Source organism: Chelmon rostratus, chromosome 2 (genome assembly GCF_017976325.1).
Source record: "Chelmon rostratus isolate fCheRos1 chromosome 2, fCheRos1.pri, whole genome shotgun sequence".
NCBI lineage: Eukaryota > Metazoa > Chordata > Actinopteri > Chaetodontiformes > Chaetodontidae > Chelmon > Chelmon rostratus.
Genome location: NC_055659.1, coordinates 22,268,755 through 22,296,680, shown reverse-complemented (window position 1 = coordinate 22,296,680; position 27,926 = coordinate 22,268,755). Strand labels below are relative to the sequence as shown.

At 44.4% G+C, this 27,926-nt stretch overlaps 2 protein-coding genes across 2 annotated transcripts; one reads left to right on the top strand and one right to left on the bottom strand.

Annotated features, from left to right (window-relative positions):
- Nucleotides 1-415: 415 nt before the first annotated feature.
- glrx (glutaredoxin (thioltransferase)) lies at nucleotides 416-5,704 on the top strand. Its single transcript, XM_041958010.1, has 3 exons — nucleotides 416-704; nucleotides 2,346-2,466; nucleotides 5,219-5,704. The coding sequence occupies exons 1-2, from the start codon at nucleotides 498-500 to the stop codon at nucleotides 2,457-2,459; spliced, it is 321 nt and encodes a 106-aa protein (XP_041813944.1). The 5' UTR covers nucleotides 416-497; the 3' UTR covers nucleotides 2,460-2,466; nucleotides 5,219-5,704.
- On the bottom strand, nucleotides 2,837-26,051 carry rhobtb3 (Rho related BTB domain containing 3). Its single transcript, XM_041958022.1, has 13 exons — nucleotides 25,678-26,051; nucleotides 25,086-25,317; nucleotides 23,980-24,172; nucleotides 21,498-21,655; nucleotides 20,987-21,095; nucleotides 18,365-18,560; nucleotides 18,015-18,211; nucleotides 13,505-13,614; nucleotides 11,987-12,092; nucleotides 10,953-11,126; nucleotides 7,332-7,498; nucleotides 6,894-6,990; nucleotides 2,837-5,354 (listed from the first exon to the last, which is right to left on the bottom strand). Coding segments are annotated over exons 1-13 (1,860 nt in total). The 5' UTR covers nucleotides 25,680-26,051; the 3' UTR covers nucleotides 2,837-5,235.
- Between the last annotated feature and the right edge of the window lie 1,875 nt (nucleotides 26,052-27,926).

The following is a 27,926-nucleotide window of genomic DNA, read 5'->3' as shown; positions in this document are numbered from 1 at the left end:
TAGGGTTGCCTTGTGTCCAGTCAGGCAGTAGTCAGGTAGCATCATTCCGGGTGTTTTTTTTTTTTCTTTCCTTTTTTTTATCTGAGCAAATAATGAATCAGCTGTGTGCTCTGTTCTTCATGGGGAGGCGGATGCTTCAGGGCACATGCAGCATGTACAAAAGGGAGGTAGGTGTGAGGAAGGAGGTGTCGGGCTCCACCCTGGACTCTTAACAAGTAGTATCTCTCACCATATCACTTAAAATCTGAAGTAGGCCTACTTTTTCAAACCTGACGCCATTGCAGATGATTAAAAAAAACAAACACACACAATCTGTGCACGCGCTTATGTGCACGCGCAGGGGTGTGCGGTATCTCTTTAAGAAGGGGGTGGGGTTGCCTTTTACGTCACCGTTATTAATATAATTGACAAAATCCGGAAACGCCTGTCTCTCTTCTCCGCCGCTGACCCCGCTTCAGCTCTCTGATCTCTGCAGCCTCTCCAGCCAGCCAGGGAACATGGCACAGCAGTTTGTGAAGGCCAAAATCAAAGGCGACAAAGTGGTGCTGTTCATGAAGCCCACGTGCTCCTACTGCATCATGGCCAAAGACGTCTTGTCAAAGTACAAGTTCAAGCCCGGACACCTGGAGTACATTGACATCAGTGGACGCAGCGACATGGGCAGCGTGCAGGACTACTTCCTGGAGCTGACGGGCGCCCGCACGGTAAACACAACAATGCTGCTTTGTCATGCTGTAAACAAGGGAGGCGCGCGACCGGAAGACACCGGTCTGCATGCGCGTGGCTAATGGGAGGATGTGCGCCAGTGGGGAAAAGAGGGGGGCTCAGTTTAACCTCAATACAGACCATAAAAATCAGGTTTAGCTTTTAATGACGTCCGGGTGAAGCCGAACCTGTAGCGGCGTTAGCTGTGCTAGCATTGATACATGCTCGAGGCAATGATTCATTTCCTGGTTGTTATTCACTGGTTTTGATCACAGTTGTAATCCAGGAGCTCGATCAGGGAGGTGGCAGCCTGACACTGGCCGCAGCCCTCTGTCTATCCTGGCGCGGTGGATGCGTGGGTGGAGGAAGTATCAGATCCTCATCTGAAGCCCAAATGCCACCACCACCACACTGTAACAGCAGGCTCTGCCAGTATAATCAGGAAAATGTACCAGACCATCTTGCTCAATCATCAGATTATCATCACTGGCGCGTTAATATAAAAGCAGGATTTCACTGTTGGTTAAGGTGGAGTTAATTTTAGGATTATTTTGTTTAGGACCGCAACAAATGATCAGTGTTATTGCCTCTACATGGACATCATGTGTTCCAGTTGTCCGCCTGTCCCATTCTGACTCAAGAATTCATTTGCTAACTATGATAAAAATTCACATAAATGTCTCATAGAATAAAATAAAGATGTGATGATGAGTTACTATCCAAAAGGTCAAAGGTCAACTTTAGTATGACATCATAAAGTTCAACAAAAGCACTTTTCTGGCCATTATTCAACACCTCATCTCAGGAACAGAATGGAGATTGTGACCGTATTTCACATTTGGTCAGATACTGAATTGGTGACACTAATCTCGGGCGTCCACCTTGAAACTGTGCTGATAGTAGAGATCTTCTGTGCTGCCGTGTTGAAGATGTGTGTGAAGCATCCACATTTTAGAATTTGTAGTTGAAGCATTGTTGTCCACCAGGAGCTCATTGGTTCTGCTGTTGTTGCACCATGTGATGAAGATCTGATGCGGTCATGAAGAGACGTTTTTGTGACAGCTTTATTTTACTTAATTGTCCAACCAATAGTCCAAATATAAAAATGATTGAAAATAAAATACTTAGCAATTCATTTTCAGTTCATTGTCAGACGATTGAATATTTTCTATACACACACACACACTGTGTTGTGTAGATACAACATACCTCAAATTTGTTCTTAAATACAGTTTCTGAGTAAATGTACCGTTATGTTCCACCACTGGGTAAATATAGCTTTATATTGCCATTTTCATACAGCGTAAAGTGTACAGAAAATATATGAGGAAACTGGTATGAGTATAATAATTGGACAGGAACGTCAGTTTCTGGCCAATCCTGTGAATGAAATACCTGACAAATAAAGCTGCTTCATCAGATTAAACCCAGTAAGTTGTGCTTATTGATGAGCAGCATTGCTTTATACACCCAGAGATGTTAAAGGGATGGTTATCATGGTATTAATATTAGACAAATGTGTGTTGACTCATGGTATCTATTGTTATATTGGCCAACCCTTTGCACGACACTGAAGATCAATGACTGAATACAAATTTACCAGTTGCAGCCCTGAATCCCTTGTATTGGTCTGACCGTAGGTCCCACGGGTGTTCATCGGCGAGGAGTGTGTTGGAGGCGGCAGCGATGTGGCGGAGCTGCATGAGAGTGGTAAACTGGAGGGCATGCTGCAGTCTATCGGAGCCCTGCAGTGACCCCCAGGTACGGGACACCTCACACACTCACACACTCATATAAAGTGAAAGAAAAAAGGAAAGCAGGGAAGCATTTGTAATAGGAAAGAAGCGGAGGAAGGTGTTCCCCACAGAAGACCCAGAGCAAGTCATTAAGTGCATCAATTAGTCACAGTGAGCTCTCATTAGCGTAGGAATAAATAAATGAAAGGAAATAAGATGCCCGAGGTGGTGCTCAGAGAGATGAGAGGCAATTGGCCGGTGGTAAAGGCAGGAGTCAGATCTGCTCGGGGCCCACACTGGATCACTTCCTCATGGTAAATGTACAGACGGGTGACAAACTGAAGGAAACATCTGAGTGAAAAACATAATGAACGCAGATGCTTCAACAAGGGCCACAAGAAGGCTTTGAATGAATGGTTTGAGTATGAAAAATCATGTGCTGTGGCCCTCGCAGTCACCAGATACATACATGATTGTGAGAGGTTACAGTGAGACCACATGATGTGATAATGGCCTGACCCCGGGCGCCGTCAGGGCCAAAGCATCAGGAGAGACGATTGCTTGTTTTCAGAGTGTTATACTGGAAGAGGACACAGCCAGCATGTGGGACAGCTCACCACCTGCAGACAAGAAGCTGGAAACTCCTCTTACTCGTTCGGCAGCTTCAGCGTGTTGACACAAAGGGTCATTAATCACACCTGTGGGTGTGACTTCAGGCTCTGCAAACAGATGTCGCTTCACTCCCATTCAGAAAACCAAGAGCACGTACAGAAACATTCATTGCTGTTAGTCGCTCCCCGGCACCTTCGAGGCCCAGCTTGTAGTCTGTCATGTCTCCCAGCCAAGTCAATTTACAATTGATCCCTCTGTGATCACTTAACCTGACACCGTTTGAAAGACAGATACCGTCCACCGGCATCATCAAACCAACACGTACAGACAGAGCAGAGAGCAGCCCGTCCAGTCTGCGGTATGTTCATTCTAAAACATGTCTTTATTTAAAGTCAGACGTCATGTTATCTACAGCCTGTACAACACCTGTGTCTCCACACTGGGCGTGGATGCAGCACTGGAGCACGCTTTGTTTCACAGTCCAGTTTTTCCAACTGTTATTTACTGACTTTCTTTCTAAGAGTAGACTGGGGGGGTTATCTGAGGACACACACTGTGAATGTTGTGGTGCAGCAGCAGGTTAAATATACCGACACCGTCACAACCTCACAGCGGTGGCTTTCTCCTGCTATTTACACAGCCTCTGCTCAAGTACTGCGAGAAGCGGATACAAATACAGTTACAGGCTGTTTGTTGATTGTTACTGACTGATACTGAATAAGAAATAGCTGCAAAATGTCACTATTGATTTTGTTTTTGTTTCAGTTTGTTAAAGGCCTGTTTGACAAGTTGAGTTGTTCTGTTTACCCCAGTTTTGTTATTTTTTTTTATAACCATGTACCTTGTCAGTTAACACCAGTGAAACAGTAGACTGTAAAATAGTGCAACCTAGTCATCTCTTCATTATCATAATGTCATAATCATGTCACATACAGTATAGTTTACAAAAATAATTGCAGCACCAATAAATCATATTCTCATTATGATTAAAACCAACCTCTCAAATTAAAAAATTGGATTAAATAAATACTGTGTATCACCAAGAGGCATTGTGGTTATCAGTGTACCAACATGTTCATGATATGGTTGTTTTTCCTTCATCTTCATACCACTTCTTCTTGTACACGTAAATGCTACAAAAGGCTTTTGCCCTTTTGTGTGACAGACAGAGACAGACCATTATTATTCATTATTGCAAACAAATAACAAATAGATTCAACGTTATTTCATATTAACCTGCAAAGGAAATGGTGAAAAAGTCCAGCTCACAGGCTTTAAATGAAAATGTAAAAATACATTGATTATTGTTCTGGATTTGGTGTACAGAGCACTTGACTTTGATACAGGCTATCTGTAGTTGGATTCATAGATTTAATCTCAAGCCGCTTCTGAATGAAAGTGACGCTCGGCTGAAATACCGACGGAGCCGCAGAGAAGCCAGAGGCTCCGGGGTTATTTCAGCTGAAGAGATGCTGCGTGTGCACACGACGTTCACGATTTTCAGATCCAACAGGACAGAGAAGCATCATGGGCCAAGTTAAATTTGAGACGGAGCGCGTCCAGCGTACAGGAGATACAAAGACATCTCGAGGTGTGGAGCAGCGAGGGGAACACCTCAGCACAGATTCCTCCCTGCTTTTTCACCCTGAAGTCACGTTACCCGTTACTGTAGCTCTGCGCGTGATCCCGGTCTGTGGTTCAACAGATGTGTGGTCATTTGATATATCCGTTCTCCTAATGGAGCCAGTTTGTGTCACCGTTCATCTTCGAAGTCCACCATTTTGCGTCCGACAATTGAAATATAATCTGTCGCTGAGCCTCTGGCCAGCCAGTCATTGTAAATTCAGATTGGGTTTTAAGCGTCAGTCATGTTGTATTGCCCATGATGGAAACGCCATTATGCAAAGGACGCACAGTCATTTCCTCTGGGGGAAGAGAGGTGTGTGTGTCACTGCTCGACCACGGCGTCCTATTGGTTAAGGAGTCTTGTGACGGTTTCCTCTGCAGCAGTGTCCTTCAGAATCAGCCCTTCATCCAGCAGGACAAACCGAAAACAGAACTATTTCTCCTGTCCGTTTCTCCAAGCGTTGATGACGAGCCTCACCCTGTCTTTCTTTTCTCCCTGGTGTCCCTCCTCTGATCTCCCCCCACCCTGTTCTCCGCAGGTGGCGTCCAGGTGGGGTCACATGACTATGCAGCGGGACTTGCGTAGCTTGCGTCGCCGCTGCTGGTACTCGCTGAGCTCCTGCAGGTAGCCTCTGGATGGCCAGCGTAGCCTCTCCACCTGTTCACGCTCCTCCTCTGGAACACACACACAAACACATCATAACCGTGGTCCCCCTGCAAACACAACCCCGGGGATAAAACCGCCGCAGCTAGATTTACTGCACTTGGCTGACACTCACACAGACACATTGAGTAGTAACTCCTTGGATTGTTGCCATGAACACAGCCAACAAGGCTGAAATATCTGATCAGATTTCATTTACACTGACAAGCAAAACAGATCAGCGGCGATCGACCATGTGCTGTTTACTTATTCTGGCCTTTGACTTCCCTTGTGCCCTTCAATACCCGTCCAATGACCTGAGAAGTTTTTTGTGTGTTTGACTAATGATGAAAATAAAACATGTTTACTGCTACTAACCAGAGCAATGTTGCGGTTAATCTTTGTAATTGGTTTTTCTTTGACCTGTTTAATGCATTTGACTATAATAACTAAGAATCAATCTAAGTATCATATATATATATATGATATGATATATATACACCAATACAGTAAAATAATTAGCTCATGAATAATCAGACATAAATGCAGATTTATTTCACTCTTCTGCATTTCATTCTTTCACTGCATATTGATGTGAAAGAATATATATATATATATATATATATATATATATATATATATAAAAACACAAGCATAAACTTATAGTATTAAACTATAAGGAAACATGAAGGCCTTCAGTCTAATACAACCCTGATTCAAAGTTGGGACGCAGGATTCAGTCATTTGCAAACTATTTACTGATGGTTTTTAAGAGTTCCTGAGTCCATGTAGTAACATCCTTTATCCAATCATGTGTTCACAAAGTGTTGAACCTCGCTCCATCCTCACTTGTGAGCGACTGAGCCTTTCCAGGATGCTCCTTTCATACCCAATCATGATACTATCACCTGTTACCAACCAACCTGTTTACCTGTGGAATGATCCAAACAGGTGTGTTTGGAGCGTTCCCAGTCTTTGCACTGTTTTCAGTGGAGTATATGTCAAAAAGGATTAGCAAATTTTCAGATTGTGTTTTACTCATGTTTTACGCAGCCGCCCAACTTATCAGGGTTGTATATAAGTGCTACCACACTGTGCTCTATAACGTCATAACGTCATAAAATACAGAGGTTTTCACAGGTGTCGTATGTTTGAGTCACAAAACTAAAAAAAATATCAAAACTAGAAAGCGATAAACTCATTTTCTTATGTCCAAACTTATTAAGTGACAACATGTTTTGTTTTAATTCACACCTCATTGTTGGACACCTTGATTACACCTCATGTATTTTACAAACTGCTTGGCCATTTGACAAAAAAATGAGATCCAGCCTCCCATTCACAGCACTTCTCTGAGACAGAAGGAGCCTAACCTACTTATGCTGTGTGGAAAAACACAAAAGCCTGGAGGCACTTTGACTTCATCATTTTTAAAATGAAGTCTGAAGAAAAAGTTGAAATCAGCAGTTTCATTTAACTGTCGCTCTGTGCAGCAACTTTAGCTCCGCATAACCGTCACTTACAAGGCTTATTTGAATTTGTTCCATGTGTTTAAAAATCCGCTCACTGACCTGAGAGCTCCAGGAAGTCAGGTTTGTGGCTGAAGATCAGGTAGTTGTTGGCGATAAAGTGGAGGAGCCAGACGTACAGCTGCTCTGCATTGTGGCACTGAGAATGAATGCAAACACAGACATTAGGTCAAGACAAATGACAGAGACGCTCCTGAGAAAGACCTCTTCTTGACAGATTATTGTGAATATGTGTTGCAGACGGAGGCCTAAGGCTACTGCAAGTTAAAAGATTACACTTGAAAACAAAAATCACAGCATTTGGCATTTTTTGACAAACAGCTAGGTTTCCTCTATACACAAAATGTGCATTTTGGTGGCTGAAGGAAATGTCATATCATAATGGTGTAGTAATCTATTTACACAGACAAGCCATCTCCTGCAGGTTCATGTTCTCAGTTCATCTCTCTTGCCCTTTTTCACCCTCAAAACTGCACTGACCTTTGCTCGGCGGAGGAGTCGGATCACGCTGATTCCTGTCGATGACAGCTCTCTACTGGGCATGCTCTGAAGGTAAGCGCACACGCACACCTCGCACAGATGCTGCAGACGTTTCACCTGGTACATCTCGGCGCAGACCAGCACAGCCATGGCCTGCAGCACGCTGGCTGGACACGCAAACACACACAGCGCTGTCTGATAGGCCGTACATGTACATGCATCGTTACAACATCGCACAGATGACATTTTATTCCACATTTCTAAAATAGTTGGACACATTTTTAAGCACGGAGGCCTCCAGAAGAAATCAAAGGCTTTAAAATGCTCCCTCAAGTGTTTTTACGATTATTGGTCCAAAACTGAAATTGGAACAGAGCCACACAAGGGATGCCCCATGACACTTAAAACAACCATATAATAATAGTAAAGGCACTTCGTGGGTCTATTTCACAAAAGATTAAAATATGCTGAACAAATTCCAAAGGCATCAGTCCCGTCAGTTAAAGCACTTCCAGCAGAATGTTTAACATTATTTAACAGTAAGTTTTGCAAGTTGCACAACACAGGAAAGAGCATTGATGTGGCTGAATGCTGGACCCTGCCAGTGTAAATAAGTATACTGTACAGAGGAGTACATATAAAAGATAAACAGTGGCAATATTAACACCCCCGCTTTTTATATTAACAATGCATGCAAATTAACCATGTGTATTCTAAAGGTGTTGTTTGTTGTGACAAGCCTCATGTCTGCAGAACATTTAGTGTTTTTCAGCTCGTCGTTTTGGTTTTAAGGCCCACAGCTTCACAGCTCTGACTGACTCTCGCCGCTCTCATCTGCTGCGTTTCCACCACCAGCGAGCAGCACTCTGAAAACCCCGCTGTGCACTACCTGCCCAGCTGCAAAGTTAGCAGCTAGCGGGTGAACAAAGTGGAAACATTTAGCGGCTAAAGAGCCAGATATTTCCCTCGGGAGCTGGTGGAGACCAAAACGGAGCTAAAAGAGACTAAATATTGAAGTCATATTTGACAGGTGGCCAGAAACACGACTCCAAATCATGTTTCATGTCAACACATTTGCCAGAACAACTTTTTTCTAATAGCGCTTTTCTTCAGCGTTGTTAATAAAGAGCTATTAAAGCGAATCAAGCGCCAAAACATAATACTGACTTCCGCCCTTAATCATAAACCAAGGATACAAACGCCATGTATTTATTCTATCTTACTGATATTTAAGTCCCAGGATAGTCTACAGTATGTCAATTTGGCAGTAATATACATTTGTTGGATGTCTAACAGATTTTATGGAAATCTCTTCATAAAACCACACAATTTCTATGATTACAACACACACTACCATCACATGAACTAAAACTCGGCTGTGTGCTTTGAAGAGAGCTCAGTGGTCAAATCACAATAAATAACAAAAAAAAAAATAATTCCCATTGCTCTTTCCAAGCTGTTGAATTACATCCTTACGTACACGCGAGCAACAAACGACAAACAAGTGTTGTCCTGTTACATAATGTCAAAGTGTCAAATCAAATGGCTCCTGCATTTACATCCGTCAAACACAGCCCCCTTCTCTCCCTCCCGCTACACTGATTCTCTGCATGCGTCTCTGACAGGCTGAGCAGCAGCCATACACAGGGTTGCTTCTGTTCAGCTGTGCAGTCATCTAAGCACATAAATGAGCATTAACGACGTATTGTGCCATCATAACGTGTGTGCAGTATGCAGTATTCATTTGAATGGAATACCCCTTTGATTGCACTCACACCCTTTGTGTTTGTCTCTGCTGGTGGAGTTACCTTGCAGTGACCTTGAGTGCTGAGCTCTTATATAACAGTGCAGCGGCTGCAGCCTCTGGAGCTCTTTCATGGCTTTAATTTCCTGTTCCCATGACTCAACGTGAAGCTGTATCTCTGGAAACAGCTTGCTTACCCTCCTTGTACCTAAGCTGGATCTTAAGGGCTGCTTGTCGAAGTTTTTCACAATTTTCTCCAGCAAAACATCTCATGCCACAAAATAAGGGGATTGTCAGCTCTCAGTAGCTGGTTATTCAGAACGGATTATTCTGAGCCTTTACAATGTCTATTCAGCAGCTTCGTTACATAACAATACTGGAAAGGAAGATGACAGCGAATGTTGTAATTAACTCTGTAATTCTGTAACTAAGTTATACGGATTTATCTATTAATTAAGGAACATATAGCTTCTCTCTGTGAATCTGTAATCATCTGTAGTTTGAAGGCTTGACTCAAGAGGGACTACAGTTACTTTTGATGGCAGCATGGATGACATGAAAATACACACTGCACTACTAACTAGGCCCCTCGAGACACGGCTGCATAAGCTTGTCATTCAAAGCTGCATTAGGTAATCTTTTACCACTAGGGGGCAGAAAAACTCAAAAATAAACACAGCAAGAAGCCTTAATGGGATTTCAGCTTATCCAGTTGTTTTGCCAGCTGTTTTCGTTGTTTCCTAACCTGTTAACATGTAGAGGCCAACATTAGCATTACACTTGAGTCCCTTTGGCCACCTGTTAAAAAGTAAAGCCAATATTCACTGTCATTTTTGGTCCACTTACTGCTGAAACGTTTCACTGTGTGCACCAGTGTGTAAGCCTGCAGACTGAGAAAAGCCCACAGTTTTGAACGAACTAGCACCATTTGATTTGTCTGCCTGAAAACCAAAACAATGAGCTAAAAGTGGCTGAAAGCTGCTCAGAGTCGATTTTCAGTGGCCTCGACAGCATCAGCTAAGCTTCCACGTCACAGGGAGTCACTTGATTCAACGCTGAAATAAAAATATTGCCGAATGTAACTTTGAGGTGGCAGAAACACTTCAAACAATGGGATGCACTGTAGCTCACTGGCAGCACAGGAGATGATCATCAGCACTGAGTACTTTGAAAACAACAACAGCACGTCTGGGGCCGTGAGTCGGCGCTGTTAAAAGCGGATGAAGCAGTGATGCCACGGGTTGATTTTGTCATCACTAAATCTAATTTAATTTTAAGCTCTGTGCTGTTCTCTGCGTGCCTCCTGAGACTGACACTGGCAGCATGTCGCAGTCGCACAGATGGTTGGTGGCACTTATCATCTGCGCTTTCGTTTAGTGAGCGAGGCTTACAGGAAAACACTACTGTACCTCTCTCGAGTGTCTTCTGATTCAGTAATGGGGCTTATTCCTGCGGTGCATTAAAATTACATCAAAGGTCCATTGTCCTTCTGTCACTTTGTTGGTCAGACGCACGGCATCTAAAGCGACTTTCATCACAAATCAACCAACCATCTATTTAGAGTTATCCATTATTAAAGTAAGCAAACTCTATTTTTGTTTACAGCAACAGCCTGAGGGAGAAGTTATAGGTGGGTGAATGAATACCACACTGGCTGAGGGTTTCCCAGTGCAATCAATCTAACCACCATACAAAATCTGCTACAGGGTTTAATTAGTTCACAAGATAAAGAGGACTGCAGGGCTATTTTCTGACTATATTTAGGCTTCCCATTGGGGATGTGTTTGCAGTTTTAGGTGCCATTTAGTCGTTAATCTGAAGTTGTGGTCACGGAGGCATACTTGAGCACTTGTCTGGGTTGTGTGCAGTAAACTCACCAGGACAGCAGGAGTCAGTGTAGAGGTACTCCAGGAAAGACAGGAAGGTGTCGGAGGAGACGCCGTGGATGGGAACCACCCGGCTCCGGGCCTCTGCATACTTCCCGCTGAACATGGCCGCCATGACGTCACAGCGCGCCACCAGCACTGCCCGGTGGGCTGGCAATACACTCCCTTGAGCGCACGGGCACACGCACAGATATGCAAAATTAACATGTAGGTCAAGAATTTCCGAGCAGCGTCCAGGCAAGCCCCAAAGAATTGTGAAGTGAAACACCTGGGAGTACAAACTGTTCATAATTAATGTCCTGAATCTGGACCGATAGTACCAGACGGCGTCGCTGATTAAAAAACGTTTGGAGACGATCACAAATAACACATGCAAATTTCAAACCTCCTTTATCACTAACATGCCTCATCACAGAAGTATAGAGGCCAACGCTAATTCAATTTGACTTGTTATGAGTGATGATCTCATCTGTCATTATGAGCCATTTAAATTATCAGTAAAAAAAAAATGACATGTAAAGCCCGGGCACCAGTCCTGACATAATCACTGTCATTAAGTGCTGTTAACAGCCAGTGACAGCTCTCGCCACACTCCATCAGCACGTCAGCGTTAAAAAAAACCCCATAAAATATTCCTGTCGAAATTTTCTCTGACCTCCGTCAGAACACGCAGCTCAGAGGTGCAAGGACAAGAAAAACTCGCTGCACTTTTTCATGAGATAAATATTGATTGAGGAGAGGCTTTGGGGCATTATTTCTGGATTTCTCAGTTTGATCCGTTAATAGAGAACTGGCTAAATGCAGCTCATGGAGGAGCTGTTGCTGAGATGAAACATGACAGGAACGGAAAGCAGCCGGTCCCTCGGACCGTTTTATCTTATTTTGTCTCCAAATGGATGACCGGGACCCGGGACTGAGATCATAATTCAATCGGGGCTAATAAAATGTGACCTTCCTCTGCTGTGTGACGCCGCATACATTTGTAAATGTGTGTGTGTGCGTCAAACAGATTAGTGTGGACCCACCTTGCACCATAAAGATGACATCAGAGTAAAGAGGAGAATTGAAGAGGTTGACAAGAGTCTGGGGGCCGAGCTGAGCTGCCCGCGCACTTGGGGTGTCCCTGGGACCCTATGTGCATGCACGCACACACGCGCACACACACGTAAACACACACACAGACAAGCAGTAGAGACGAAGCCAAGAGGACGGACAGCGAGAGAGAGAGTTAACACTCCTCTGCTGGATGTCAGGTACTAGTTACCAGCACAATTGCCATTCTGTGCATCTATCTCACCTCCCCTGTGGAATACAAATGGCCTCTGTGCCAGTCTTGCTTAGCGCTACCCAAACATACTTGAACTGCAATGCCAAGAACGACATGACAGAAGTGACTAACACTGAGAACACACTGAGAACCAGACGGTCGTCCAAACTGTCTATTCATTAACACATTCCTGCTCATTTTAAGCATTTAAAGGCTAATAATGCACATTGCATCATTATAAATTGCATAATGTTCTATATTTTTGCATACAGTGAAGTGCACTGCACAGAAGGTGAAGTCAGTCATGTGAGAACGGCTGTCAGTGTACAAGTGGTTTTGTAAAGTCTGCAAATGAGGGTCGTCAAAGCATCCCATTACTATGACATGACCTTTCTCAGTCAACTGAAGCACGAAGAACTCCATATTCTCGCGCTGCTCTGCCGCAGAGGGAGCGTTCAGCAAACACACAGCCTCTCTGAAGAGGCAGCAGCAGAATCCAGCCTCTTTGATTTTGTAAATCAATGGAAAGCTTATGGAAAGCAAATTTCGGCCGGTCTCACAGACCCGGAGGTGCTTGCAGTGGACGAGATGAAATCATGACAGGACATTAGGGCGTCTCATCGCGTTAAAGTGGCCCAGCCGTCTCTCTGTGTGTCAGCTCGTCTCAACGCTGCCTCAGGTAGAAGACCCAGTTCCATCCAGATGGGTTGGTAGACCATGCATGGTGCCAAAGGCCTGTCAGACGTAGACATGTCATATCTCCTGAGCTCTCTCTAGATGTTAAAGCCTGCTGCCTGCTTCACACGGCCACCTCGTGTTTTCTAAATCGACACGCTGCTTCACAGATGTGATGCTGCAGCTTTTATCGTGAAGTTGGATCTCGCGGCTGATGTCCAGTGTGAACTCCTTCCAGATCTTGTGTTGTTTTTTTAGCTCCTTTGAGAGCATCTCTTGTTTGTTTTGTGCTAATGATTTTGTAAAACAGGCAGTAATTATGTAAATATGCTAATTATAGCCACATTATTACTGCGCTGTTTCTAAACAAGGTCTTGCTAATTAAGGCGCTGTTAGTCTGCAACTACAAAAACATGTGTTTATATCTTCAAAGAGTGGATTTGACACATTATAGATATTTAACCTCTTTCGGGAGGGGCTGTTATAGCATACATGCTATAGGATATTAGTCTTAAACAAGGTTTCTGATATGTAATTGTTATAACATTTGTCTGTATTAGAGAACGAGAAGAGAAGTGATTTCAAACATTAAAGACTTTACCCGGTCTCTGCCGATGAGGGACCGTATGCGCTCCATGAGCTGAGCCACCGCTAGCGAATTCTTCAGCTTCTCCTCCAGGGCCTCCTGGAGGTGGTCCCACTCCCACGCTCCTACAAAACATCCACAAACACACCGATTCTGTGGACCCACAATAGTACAGTTACAGAAACTCTTTTCCAGCTGGCATTGTGCTCCGACCACCCACGTACCTTCCACTGAACACTCAGGACCTGTTTTTGACAAAGTTGGCTTGTGCTACAATTTGATTGCTTATATAATCCATGGTGGTCACAGGCGGGACACTCAGACCAGATTCCACCAGTGTCTGAAACAGTGACCCAAAGGCCTTTGCAAAACACATCATGCTGCTTATGGCTCAATCTTTTTCCAGTTAGTGGCTAAAAATGTTTAAATTACAGGTATCATGTATAATTAAATAATTAGATTTAGAAATGGAGAATCTGCATTTTAGTCGTTTCTAAAAAATTCAGCTTTCTTTAAAGCTGAAAAACAGTTTAAACGCTGACGAATGCTAATGTCAGCATGCTAACGTGCTCAATTTGACAATGCTAGCATGCTGATGTGTAGCAGGTGTAATGTTTACCATGCTCACCATCTTAGTTTAGCGTGTTAGCATGGTAATATTTGCTAATTAGCACTAAACACAAAGCACAACTGAGGCTGATGGGAACGTGATTAGCTCCGTAGTGGTAATAATGATAAAATAATATTGATAATAAGCGATCACATGGATCAAGTGATTACAATTCAACGGTTGTTGAGACATTTCAGTAAAATCTACAAATGTGTCAGTGCGATTCATCCTGATGTCCTATATACAATAATTAAACAGAGAAAAAGAAAATTGGATATACAGTAAGCTGCCATCAGAAAGGATGTGAAATATTGACTCAATAAAGAGCAGCATTGAATATAAAGCTAAACCTTTAAAAACACAATAAAGACAAATAAAACTCTTCACCATGCTTTATCACTTGGCAAACACGTGCATGTATTCACCTCGGTGGAATACTCCTTTATAAAGCCTGCACAGCCCTGCAGCTTGATTGAGGTGGCGCACTCTGTCTCACCGGGACGTAAACAGACTGTCGAGGGAAGAAGGGAGCTGGACTGGGCAGGATTTATCTCATCATTAGTTCATAATGATGGTATTTGGGCTGATAGAGGGATTACCGCAACACACGGTGCCGGATAATGACACTGCACAGCGCATACACCTCATAGGCAGGGTGAGAGATTAGCTCCGGAGCTGTGCTGCTATGCTATGATGCAGCCAGACATCAAAACACAGGGCTGGATACGCTTTTAGATGCTTTCATGTGTGGAACTGGATAAAATGGAATATATATGCAAAAAGCAAAGGCTGCACAATGCTTAACTCAGTATCTCACAAATAAGTTTCCATGCTGATGTGTTTCTTCTCACCCACCTACACGATCACACACTGACACAAATGCTGAAATACTTTTGGGAACAAGTTGTACAGATTAACACTAATTTCCTGGAGGTTTTCCTTAATTTTTTCTATAACTACTTCCTCCCTGACTCTAAACCCTAATGTAATTATCTCTAACAAGGACATAAACCAGTATGTTTTCTGCTAAATCCAGTTGCAATTAAACTAAATTGCAACAATTGTTCCCCAGTGAGACAAACAGTCCCAAAACAACTGAGCGGTAGTCAGTTAATTTGACCCTGAATAATGCCAAGATGACCACAAACATGCACAATGTGTCACACGCATGTAATATATGTACTAAACACGCATTAACACACACTCACACACACAATGGCAACAACGTGACAAATTGAATAATTCAGCAGCACACTACACAAGGAGACAGAGTCTCACAGTGTTAACATCACACAAGCAAAGTCACGGCCTCTGTGACTGTCCACACACACACTCAAGTGACAGAAACCCAGAGTGTGGAATAATACCACAAGTGTGACGCGCTGTGTTTACAGAGATGCGATATTGTTATGGAAATTTGTTCTGCCATACCAACAAAACGAGCTACAATTGACAAATGAGTGGAACTGGATTGCAAGCAAGAAGATGTCTGTCCCGTCTCCGGGAAAGCAACGTACAGCTTGTTGTGGATTTACTGCAAATGAGCATCAAACATTGGCTCGCTGTGCTGCGAGTGTTTCTGTGGGCAATGGAGGCACATTCACATTCATGTCTTCCAACTCAAGAACATACACTCACACAGGCATACGCGCACACACACGCACACACACAGTAAGTGAGGTCAGCTGCTTTGAACATACAATCAGACCCACCATGGTGAAGGTTAATATTCTTCACACAAGGCTTAACACTGTCTCCCTGCAGTGTTTTATGGAAACGTGACATTCGTATTCTGCTCAGCACGTGCACACATATTCCTCTATCCCCTATTCTCGCCAAGCCGCACGCACGCACATTAACAGTATGCTCTAGTGCCCAGCTCTTCCACCACCCAAACACACTCTCATCCCCATGTTATCTCACAGAAATGCAAGTAGCACCTTCAACACTCCACCCCCTCTTTCACCCTACTCACAATTTTCCACTCCTTACTTTCCCATATTCCTCCTCTGTTACTCAAAAAAAAAAAAAAAAAAAATCCCACTGGCTTTCTTATTCTTATTCATACAGTCACTCACAGAGACTCAGTCTAACCCTATAATCTTCTTCCCTTCCCTGCTCACCCTTCACCAGCGCACATACACACTCAGCTCAAGCCTTCGTGTATCTGCCTATAGTGTGTGTGTGTGTGTGTGTGTGTGTGTGTGCGCACGCACAAGCATGTTCATTCAGACCGGTGCTGCTCGCATACATGTTAAGAGGCAGCAAGAATCAGATGTTGGCGCAGCTTTTTGCCATAAGCGCTCCTGCACGACATGCAGACTTTGACGAAGAGCTGACATGCACAGAAGCTGCGATCTAACATGCAGCGAGCACAGCACTGCAGACTCTGAGCCGCAGACTGAGAAGAAGTCGCAGAGAATATCACGCAGCTGCTGAACTAGGCTTCGCACACGGCTGGAGAACAGTTTGCATCTGCGAATGTATTGGATGCATGCTTTATTCCTGCATGTGCCTGCATCCTAGTTGGGTAAGGCTAATATAAGATGCTGTTAATTTTACATGACAGTTTCATTACGGAGTTCACCATTTATCGATGTAAATATGAGGCTACTGTAACAGAGCCAGATCCTATCAACTAATCCCATTAGCCATCCAAATGATGGAGGCTCAATTTCTGCAGAGACATCGCTCCATGTACCAGTACGTGCCTGTAATGTTAAATAAAGCTAAGCTCGGTCGAGATAAAGGCAACACGAGTGGCCTGAGGCATCTAAGTACAGTGTGAGATCACAGTTACAGGATGAATGATCAGGTCCAGGATTAAAATACTACAGTTGCTTACTATCAAGCACTTTCAATTTGACTGATTTCTGTTCCTCACCATAATGGAACATTGGACAAGACCCAATAGCAGGCAAACTGCCTTCTGCTGCCAGGGGACATTAATCATCACATCTAAATTATTGGAGAAAGAGTAACTGCTTTTGGGGAATAGAGTTCCCATGCTGTGAATGTCAGTCGAGCTCCGTTAGCTGTATTTAAACTCCGGTTGTAGAATGTGTGCAGAATGCAGAATGTGTCTAACATGGCCACGGCAAACAGGAAGGCGCCAACGAAAAAGCGAGATGCACATCATTTCCCAGAAATCATGTAGCGTGATGGGAGTAAACTGACTGAGCCATCTTTGCTGAGTGCAGGTTTCTCTGGCCACTCTTTTGGAGAGAGTTTTGTATTCTGATCTCCACTTTCTATTTGGCACTTCTTGTGCAACTGATCCTGATGCCAGAGTGTCAGTTTGGGAACCCTGATCCTGGTGAAACCACAGGGTTTTAATTACTGAGGACAGGAGGCTCTTCTGTGTTGTTGTTATTAAAACTGGTGCAGCTTTTAATGCAGAATTCACTTGAGTGAACCCACCCCCTTGTCATATTTTGGGTTTTTAGTGGGACACTTTGCCATGCAGTATACTTGGATTGGTGCTTTGGTTTACAACCAAGATTGTGTTTAGTGCTAATTAGCCAATGTTACTTTGCTAATATGCTAAACTAAAATAGCATAAACATAGCCTCAAGGAGGCGCTAGCATGGCTGTAGGTTTGAGTTTTGTTGAAGCAAATATGCCAACAATTCAGTAGTTCTGGCTTCTTAATTATGAGGTTTTCTTAGTCTTCTCTGTTAGCAAATTTATGTCTTTGAGTTTTGGAACACTGATGAAATAATCAACATATTAAATGTTCCCATTCGTCTAAGTTTTCATGGTACCAGCAGTCAGTGAAAGTTCTACATACTGCTGGCATCTTGCAGCTGTGGGTTTAAAGGTTAAATGGAAACAACAGAATTTCCTAGAAAAAAGACACAAAGAGCAGCAGATTGCATCTGAGTGTGCTGAGTGCGTTTGACTGGCGGTTTTTACCTCTGTAAATGAACATGAGAGTCTCCCACAAGCACATACACAGGAGGGGGTCCTTCACCACCAGACGAGACAGGCGTCCTGTCAGGTGCCCCTCTGATCGTGGCATGTCATCGATTATCCCCCCGTCCCAGGTGGAGAGCAGCGAATGTGGGCCTCCATCCCGCTCTCTGCAAACACACCGTGACTGGGGACGTTCCCTGTCCGACCAGAAATGAAATTCAGCTCAAAATCCTTCAGTTACACTCAAGATGAGTTTGCAGAGAGAGATTGAGCCCCTGCTGGCTACCATGCTCAGGTGGTGAAATAGCTTGTTAAGCCCCATCCTGTAAACAAGCTAATATCTCTCCTACCTGGTCTTGGGCCCCAGCAGCAGCTGTCTGAAGTATGGGCTGACAGCACAAAGCACAGCAGCATGCGCCCATCCCAGCTCTTTCCCAGAGTCCCCGGCGTAGAAAGCCACATCGGCGAACTGCACGCCGCGCTCCAACAACCACTGCATGTCCTGGGAGAAGCTGGACTCCTCTACACGGATGGGGGGAAGGCGTGCTGAACAGAGGGTGGAAGAGGGAGCACGCAGGGTGACGCATGTGAGAAAGAGAGAGGAAGATGGAGGATGAGTTGTGTTGATGAGGAATCACTGCTGAATTTCAGTTCCATATCGTCTAAAAAAATTAAATCCAGCACATTTGGTCCGGTGTTACAATTTACACTTTTGGCGCACTAATATTTCCTCAGTCTCCTTCTACTAGTGATTCCCCCTGAAGTGTGGTGTATTACGGGTATGTAGAGGGAGAGCTAGTGACAGCAGCGAGATCTTTTAGTCAAGAAAGAGAAAGCAGAGGGAGACCAAGGTCATGTTGCGCCCTGCCCTGTTACTCAAGTTAGAAAGAACGCTTCCAGACATGTTTGTCTTTGCACTAATGACAGACCTGCAAAGATGCAAACCAAGGCTGCTGCACTGGATTCTGGTCTATTGAAGTACTGGAGAAACTGTCACTGACATTTAGCACTTATGTTTTAGTTTATCTTCAAACAATATCAATACAAAGCACATGCAAAGGCTTATTATAAATAAAGGTTAATGTGTAAGACGATAGAGAAAAAACCTGGAGACAAATACAGCACTGAAAAAAGTACAAAATTGGGAAACCTGTCCGGAGCAACAACCTGCAAGGAAATATTTCATAGAAAAAGAGAAAGCAGAAAAAGCAGTGCTTTGTGAAGCATGTATTCATGAATTTGGATTAATAAAAAGTGGCAATGCATTGAGAGTAAAAGGAAAGTAAAAGAAGTGAGGGGGGGTGGGGGTTCCACAAATCACTGTCCTATTATATTCCTATTCATGCTTAATACACACTGCACCTCTGTGGACCTCATCTCCTTTTTTATGGCCATTTCATTTGGCCGTGAAAACGGTGCTGCTCCCGAGTCAATGCACGTCATATTTAATGCAACCCACACCATGAGTAGAGTTAAGCACAGCTGGACAGGCACCAGCAGATTTTGGCTGGACACAAAGCTGTCAGTCATTGCATCAGATTTAGACACACGGCAGCAAAGTAGTCGGGTCAATATTTAACACTAGTTTTACAGCAGAGTTTGTGCCAGAAATTAACTGTGTGTGGAAAAACAGTGAATTGTGAGGGGTCTGAGCAGGAGCTGTAAGGCACGAGACAGGAGCGTAGCTATGAATTCAGAGTGCAACACCGGACTCTGTTTTAAAATCGATCATGCTCCTGGATCTATTTGTGGTGTTCAAATACAACGCACAGAAAGCTTTCAGCGTGGTGGCAACATCCGGCAGTTAGCGGTGGCAGTCGCTCGCAGATTTAATCAGACTGTCTTTTAACCAATTAGGAGAAAGAGTGCCACGGTCTAAAAAAGAAGAACATTAAGCCAAAGGAAAAGAAAAGCAACCGACAAGAACTCCAGCTTTGCCTCAGTAATCTTCCTGTGTCTCTGCTGCTCGCTGCGTATGAATTCTTGTGGTTCATGATCAACACAGTCATTTATCTCTTCTCACAATAAGTGCTCTGTGTTTGCAGAGCCTGCCTGACTTTTTGATTATATCTGCAGTAAATTTACAGCCAGCTACCAACTAAAAACTTTCATCATGAGTTCAGTGTGGCTTGTTCTGAAGCTCGATTAAAATTTAAAGTGAAATTCTGCATTCCCAGTGAGCAGTAAACTAAACTAGAGCTTAAAAAATTAGTCGATGGTTAATGTTCGAGTAATTTCTGAATATCCCTGTGTTGTGAACAGTGATCAGATAGGACAAACTAATTGCTAACATCAGCTTGGGTTCTGGAAAGTTGAGATGAAAATAGATTAAAATTGCAGCCCCAAAGTAAATCTCCCAAAATTGAGATATAAATATTCAGTTTTAGTATTATGCACACACACAAAAAAACATAACAAAATGAACTGGATTAAGGATTTTGTGGTTTTCGCTGGACAAGTAGTTTAAAGTGTTCAGGTGCCTAAATACCTAATTTGGTTAACAATCTGAAAATTTGGTAAAAGCTGAGGTTAGTGACTAATCCTCCCCCCTCCCACATCTACAATCACTGAGCTGCCTCGCGACAAGGCGCCACTAAACACTCAGTTGTTGCTGTGTGTGGTGCTGAAAAGAGCTCAGGCTGAAATTGATTCAAACGTCACTGAATAAAAGTAGTCCACCTAGCTCTTTGTCTCGCTTCTTATTTCCAGTGTGGAGCAGAGAATATTGATCTGGATAAAACCTTTGTGCTCAGCTCTTTTTATGGCTATGTAAGCTGTGAGAAGAAGCAATCCAGTCAGTTCAACGGAAGGAACTCTACACCATAAAAGAGCAATTTAAAGCAACAATAACTTCTTAACAACATGACAATTAAATTACTTAATGGAAAAATAATTAATGAAATAAACACTGTGGAAATTGACAAGAAAAAAAAAGCAATATTAGTTTTTAGATACCACAGTATTCCTCTGACCTGGTTGTTCTAAGTGAGGGGGGCGAAGCTCGTTCACTTTGTTTCCTCGCCTCTTCTCGGGTCTCTCTTTGGCTTTGTGTTTCAGACACTGAATCATGAAGTACTCCAGCTGAACAATGCAGAAATACACATGTTAGTTTAAGCGCAAGGCACAAAAATAGTGATGTTACATCATCAATTCTTTGCTTTGGAGACAACTTCCTGAGAAGACCAACGCAGCTACCTGTCCTTGTCTCCTCTACTAAGAACTGTACCCATCTGAAGCGAAGAGTTCCAGTTCAATAGACAGGAAGAGTGTGCAAAGGGCTTATCTCACAGCTAGATCTGAGCATAAAAAACACACATGCGCATTCTTATCAGGGGATGCTGGGTCAAAAAAAAAAAAAAAACTCACTTGGCACATCCTGATCATACAGATGTTCGTTTGTGTGCTCACTCAGATAGTCACCCCATTCTACCCCCTACAATTCTTATTTTGTCCATTTCATTCCAGTGTGGCGTCAGCACTTACCACGCTGCCGAAGTAGCGGCCCACGAAGACGTGGTTGAGAGAGGGCAGCTCCAGGTAGGTGGCCCCCAGGTCCCGGGACAGCTGCAGACCTTCACTGTGAGGCACACAGCTGCTCCAGTCAGACGCACACAGCGGGCACGTACACGGAGGCCCTTCATCTGAAAAGAGAGGAGAAGTTCATTCCAAGATGTCATTGTCATTGATTGTACATTGTGTTTCCTAGGATGTATGAACCTGCTATGAACTGAAGGGCCAAGTCTGGAAATGCTTGTCTCATGTTTCACTGAATGAGCTGCACCCCGTCACGACATACTGTCAATAGAAAGAGCCAACATACTGTTCATAGCTGCTAAAATATTCAGCTACAACAAGAATGTAACTGCAATGTGTGCCTTCAAGCACAACAACAGTTTGATCCTTAATGTTAATGTGCGTACCAGACATGGGTCTAAACACATTTAAAGACAGAGGCCAAGTAAGAAATGTGCACACTGTACTGACAGCGCTCAATAAATGTGACAGAGAAATGTTTCAGTTTCACAGAGAAGTTCATCAGGCATTGACAAGTTGACTCCACAGTGCAGAACAACTATTATACTTAATACAGTCATAAATATGCCCATCACTCAGGTGGTTGTAATGTGCATGATTAAGAGAGAATCTATTCCCCAACTGGACCAAAGCTGGCTAACAATGTTTGACACTCCATCAGGGGACAAAATACGCCGATACTGACAATGAAAAATGCAGCATAATGTGTGTGTGTGTGTGACTCTGCTACATCACAAAAACTCTGTGAAACACAATGCACTCAAAGCGTCTTCTGTAAATATGTTTCAGTGCTTGTTAGGAGTTCCTTATAAGTGAAGTTACTTTGTGTGATGGACAGAAGACAAAACACAACATTTAACAGACCAAATTAAAATAGAAAGCATATCTCATGTTACTATGTAGACAGCTAACAAGGCTTTTAAAAGGGAGATGGGTGTGAGAGATTGTTGTGTGTTTTGTTGTCATTAGCTCTTTGGTTTTCTTTCATTTAATACTGATGTCAAATTTCGCTTCTAACAACAGGAAGGATGGATCGTCTGAACACATAAAATCTGCACTGGTACGTGCACTAGGATCAGCCATACTGTGGGATGTGTGCACGGGGGACCACAGAGACAGAATGAGACAGAACATTTGAAGGGATTAGCTTGAAGCGTAAAAAAGGCTGCACAAAGGAGGAGGGAGAAAGAGAGGATGAGCGGGACACACAGCTAAGTGCTGAGGCATTTGATAAATCATACTGCTAATAACCTACAGGCATGACATAGAGACAGAGCAGGACAGGCTGTGTGTGTGTGAGAGAGAGAGAGAGAGAGACAGAGAGGCACAGTGTGTGTGTGTGTGTGTGTGAGCGTCTGACAGGCAGTGACTTGGCATATCAGCGGTATGTTTGTGAGCGTGAGAGTGTGTGCGTGCCCTTGGATAAATCTGTGTAGGCTCCTGCGTTCAGAGCTGCTTTAATGGCTCTGTTAATGCACGTACGGCAGCACTCTCTGCCACAGCTGTACCTTAGGTGGTCTAAAGTCGAGCAGCAGGAAGCGCTCGGAGCTCAGCCGTCATTCTCTGCAGTCATGAGGGGATAGCATGAAAATACTCACAGCAGCCACAAACAAAAACACAAACAAAGGCTTTGGTCTACAGGTACCCACTCCCTCTCCTCCTTTCTCTCTGGCAAAGAGTCGACTCGCACTGTGATCATTCTGCAGCGGAGCTCTGACAGGATCTCAAAGTATGTCGAGCAGACAGGCTAAAAATACAACCAGGTGCATTTGATGAGCTTGTTTACTGAATCCGGAGTCGACAAGGGTCAGTGTGTGTACAAAAACACACGCAGACTCACTGAAGTGTCAGTATCCATTCATGTTAGTTCCAGATGTGTTAAGCAGCCTCCAGTGGGGCTACACCCAAGCACCCTGGTCCCACTTAAGGGACAAACTACTGCTGTGATGCACTTCTGAGCCATCAGAGTGCATATTTAAGTGCTGTGCAAGCTCTAGTCTGCTTGCAAGGCTTATAATGGCTCGAAAATATCAACTTAATGTCTTGATTTGTTGCGTTCCCTGCTAGGAAGCATGTGAGCCGACTGCCTCAAGGCAGCCAAGAGGAGATTTAATCATGAGCATCCTCCTCATTGCTGGGAGGACACAATAGAGGACACAAGGCTCAGACAGTGATCTCACTGGCCCAACGAGCAGAACATGATGTTGTCCGGAAATCAAACTCAACAACTGAGACAACAGTAAATTAACCCTAACATGCCAGAATATTAAGTACAACAGCTGAGAGATGAGACGTTTTGTATTTGCTGCCTCTCAAACTCCATTGTTCATGTACGACAAAGACAAAGAGGAGCCATCAGTTGTCGAGGCATTGTTGCCACAACTAAACTCACTCTGGCTCTAACAAAAACACAGAACGAAAGCGTCCTCACCGTTCAGGCGAGCTCCAACAGCGACCAGGATAACAGGCACACCCCAGTGCCTCAGAAGCGGGCGGAGTCTCGGGGCGTAGCCGTTCCTGACCTGTTGGAAGGCCAGCTTGTCAGTGACTGAATATTTAATAACCAGGATGTCCGCCTGTTCAAGAACTTTCCGTACGCTGGCCCAGTCGCTGTCCAACAAGTCCTGGAAAGTCAAGAGAAGGTTACAGATATAAACAGGAGGTCAGAGGCGCACAGGCGTGAGGAACAACATACACAGGATTGTCTGCATACCCCACCTATACCTCAGATAACCCCAACCCTGTGAGTCTCTCTTTGTACAAATACTTCAGTGTGGCTCTTGGGACTTTACCCCCAAGGACCCGTGTGAGGCTACGCTGCTCACTCTAAACCAACTCAACTCATTAGGCCAAAAAGAATTAAATATATAATACACTTCAGAAAGCTTTGAGCAATTTGAATAAACCAAAAGAGACACAGAATTAGACTGACAGACGTTCACCAGCACCACCCCTGACAGGCTCAGACAGCCCTGTAATAGGACGCATACAGCGCTGCTACAGAATCACAACAACAGGGCTTCCATTTCAAATTCATGTGCTATTAGGAACAAAAGTTCTTTCATCAGTTGTTTTTTTTCCCCCCTCTGTGTGCAGCGCATGTTAAAATAGCGTCCTCCTAAGAATAGAGACATTTTTACAAAGCCTGCAATCAGCAGGCTGGAAGGCAAGTGGCCTTGGAATTTGAAATGTTGTACGTCTTCTGAGAAACAGAAGCAGAGTGAAAAGTGAACTGACGCACACTCTTTCACAATGACAATGTACTGGCAAAATTGTTTTATATTGTTTTAAAGGATGTTTTACCATCTTGGCCTACCCTAACCTTCCTCTGCAAATCCAGTCTGTCTGCAGGAAGGTGGGGATGAAAAGGGCATAAACAGCACCTAAAACGACTCTTCAAGCTCCCTTTTAATGTACAAATTGGGGATGGACACATGAATGAACAAAGCAAAACAAAGCCTTACACTGATTCAACCCGTGCAACTCTCTGTTTTTCCTCTTTCTGTTATGCACACAAACACACCACCACTCTCTTACCCAGCTGGGACAATCCCGAACCACTACCGTGACATCCCCGAACACGCGTGAGGTGTACTCCATGAAAGCCGGGTTGTGCAGGCTGCTCTCCAGGTCGCAGGGTCCCACCAGCGCCCCGTGACCCAGGTAGCTCCACAGCAGGCCTCCCTGCAGCTGCCCCTGGCCCATGATCTCCTCCCCGGGCCCGACGCCTCCGGGGCACTCGCTGCCCAGAGCCACAATGTGGATGGACCTGTAAGCCAGATAACTCTTGGTTGGAGGTGACTTGAATGGAGCAGCACGCGAGCAGGTGCTGTTGATCCAGAGGTAGCACTGAGGGAGAGCTTTGGTCCTTATTATTCATGTCTATCACGGAGACAGTGCATCACCGTTATGTCACTGAAAATGACTGAGAAGAAGCTTGCCAAGGCCCCTGTTACACCTGAGAGGGTATTATGGTGCAATAAATCACAGACACTTGGAGAAATATTTTCGGTGCTGTATTTATATTCATCAATCAGTGACAAAAATAACAAATAAAGCATGCAACCATACCAGCAACCCCTTCTGCTCCTCACAGCCCTTAATGAGTTGCAGCTTCAGAGCAACTTACATTGTGGTCACCGCGGTTTTGTTCCGCTGCTCTACGCTATGGAGCCCGTTTCCCTCGCGGTGCGTTTCCACGCCAGTCTGCAGTCAGACTCGGCTTTTCCGCAATGAGCCGCGGCTCCGCTCCGTCGTTAATCCCTCTCATCGGTGGCTGGCCCCCCGGGAGCCGGGCTGCTGGGGAGTTTCGCAGTCACTGGCATTTCCCTGTCTCGTTATTCATTCATAAAAACGGAGCCCGATAACCGTCCCGAACCGACCGCAGAGGCGCACCGGACAGCCCAGCCGGCGGAGGGGAGCGTGTAAACAGCAGCGCCCATGGGCAGCCACTGCGCTAACAGACAAACAAGTTAGTCAGTCCGTCGGCAGGAAACGCGGGCGACGAGGAGAGAGCAGTCTCGCGCCTCCGTGTCCAGACCATAAGAAGAGAGAGAGAGAGAGAGAGAGAGAGAGAGAGAGAGAGAGAGAGAGCGGTCGCGCCTGACTCAGCAACACGCACGCGGGCATCACGTAGAAGCGGCGCGCGCCGACACACACACAAGCGCCCTCACCGAGGACCGTGCCGTCGACGCGCAGGAAATGACAGCGTTGTTTTGCTCACTCAGACACACTTTTGCGCCCTGTTGTCCGTTCAAAGCGGGCGCTTTCACCCCCAAAACAACCGAAGAACGACCCCCCTCACCCGGCGAGCGCAGCGCAAAGCACGTGTGCGCCAATAACTTCCATCCTCTTGCCTCACAAAGACAGACCCTCCACCGTATGGACGGGCACAAGAGGAGTCGCCAAGAGGTACGAGCATGGGCTGCACTGCAAGTGAAAGCGATCATGATAATTACGAGTGTTGGAGAATTTTTGCTAATATAGCAGGAAAATATAAGGCTTTGTGTTTTGCTATGGGAGTCAGTGGTGGATAAAAGGTGATAATGAGATCTGGTGGTCCCTCTTGGACAAACTCCAGGCCTTCCACAGAGAAAGAATAGCTCAAGCCTTAAAGGTTTAATCAGAGCCTCTTGTGTCATTCACAACCACGATGAATAATGCAAGACACAAAACCGACAGTGAGTATTTAGGCCTTGGGTTTGCAGTTTGTTTGTTGCACGCTGCTTACAGGCTGTGCAATATTCTGCCTCTGGAATAAGATGCACTAGCCCTGCAAAGACAGGCTGCTCTTTATTCAGGGTTGCTTGACCCTCTGCACCACGTGCACTGAGTGGTCCCTGCCTTAACCTGACTACATAATCATATTTTAATCATAATCATTTAATCATCAGCGCTCCGGCGTCTCATTCCATGAGCCAACTCATGGCTCTGTGCATCTTTTTCCCTGATTGTATACTTAGTGTCACAAAGGCCGAGGCTTCAGACTGTGTTGTGAGGTTGCTGTAGGCCATCTTCAGAGATCAGCATCATTCATGCACAGGAGCATCGTACCCTATAGCCTTGGTGTTCTCAACCCGTGGCGTTCGCAGTTCTAGGGCCATGTCACCGTTAGCTTGCATTATGGATAACAGAGAAGCAATCTGAATGTGACAGGCTGTCTCGACTTTTTACATCAAACGGTTAACTAATAGTATAAGTAATTATTTTGCATAGCATGTTGAGGGTATAGGCTGTGCAATAAATAAGGATTCACCATCTTTTTTCCTCGGAAGCCACATGAACAACCTCAACTTAGTTTTTCAACAATAATTATAGAAAACCCCCACTGGACATAAGACTTTAAATACAGTAATAGTGAAACAGAAAACTTGTGTTACAAATTGGAGTTGTGGAGTTTGAAAGTCCAGGCCTGGGGGGGGGGGTCTAACGAAAGATGCAATCAAGATGCATTATGGGAATAGTAGCAGGAGAAGGGAGCAATCAGTTTAAATACACCAGTGCCACATCAAAATCATGACACACCAAAGGTAACAAAGTCAGGTTTGATACTGCTGACATCATGAACATTAAAGGAACAGCTTGACATTTTAGGAAACACACCTTCCTTGTCATTCCCATGTTTGGAGAGGCGATCAAATGTTCAATGTTCAACACAAAACCCCGAATTTCGACACAGGGTTTGCACCACGGGGCCCATGAGAGCAGCATTTAGGAGCAGCGCCTTCCAGCCAGCCACAGTACCTGTCTGAAGCTGCTGTCAACACACCTTTTTAACAAGGGATTTGCTTGGTGTCCTCTGCAAGTTTTTTTTGTTTGTTGTTTTTCACATGTCGCTGGAGGAATTTTTGCCGGTGGACAAAAAACATGTCACAACAC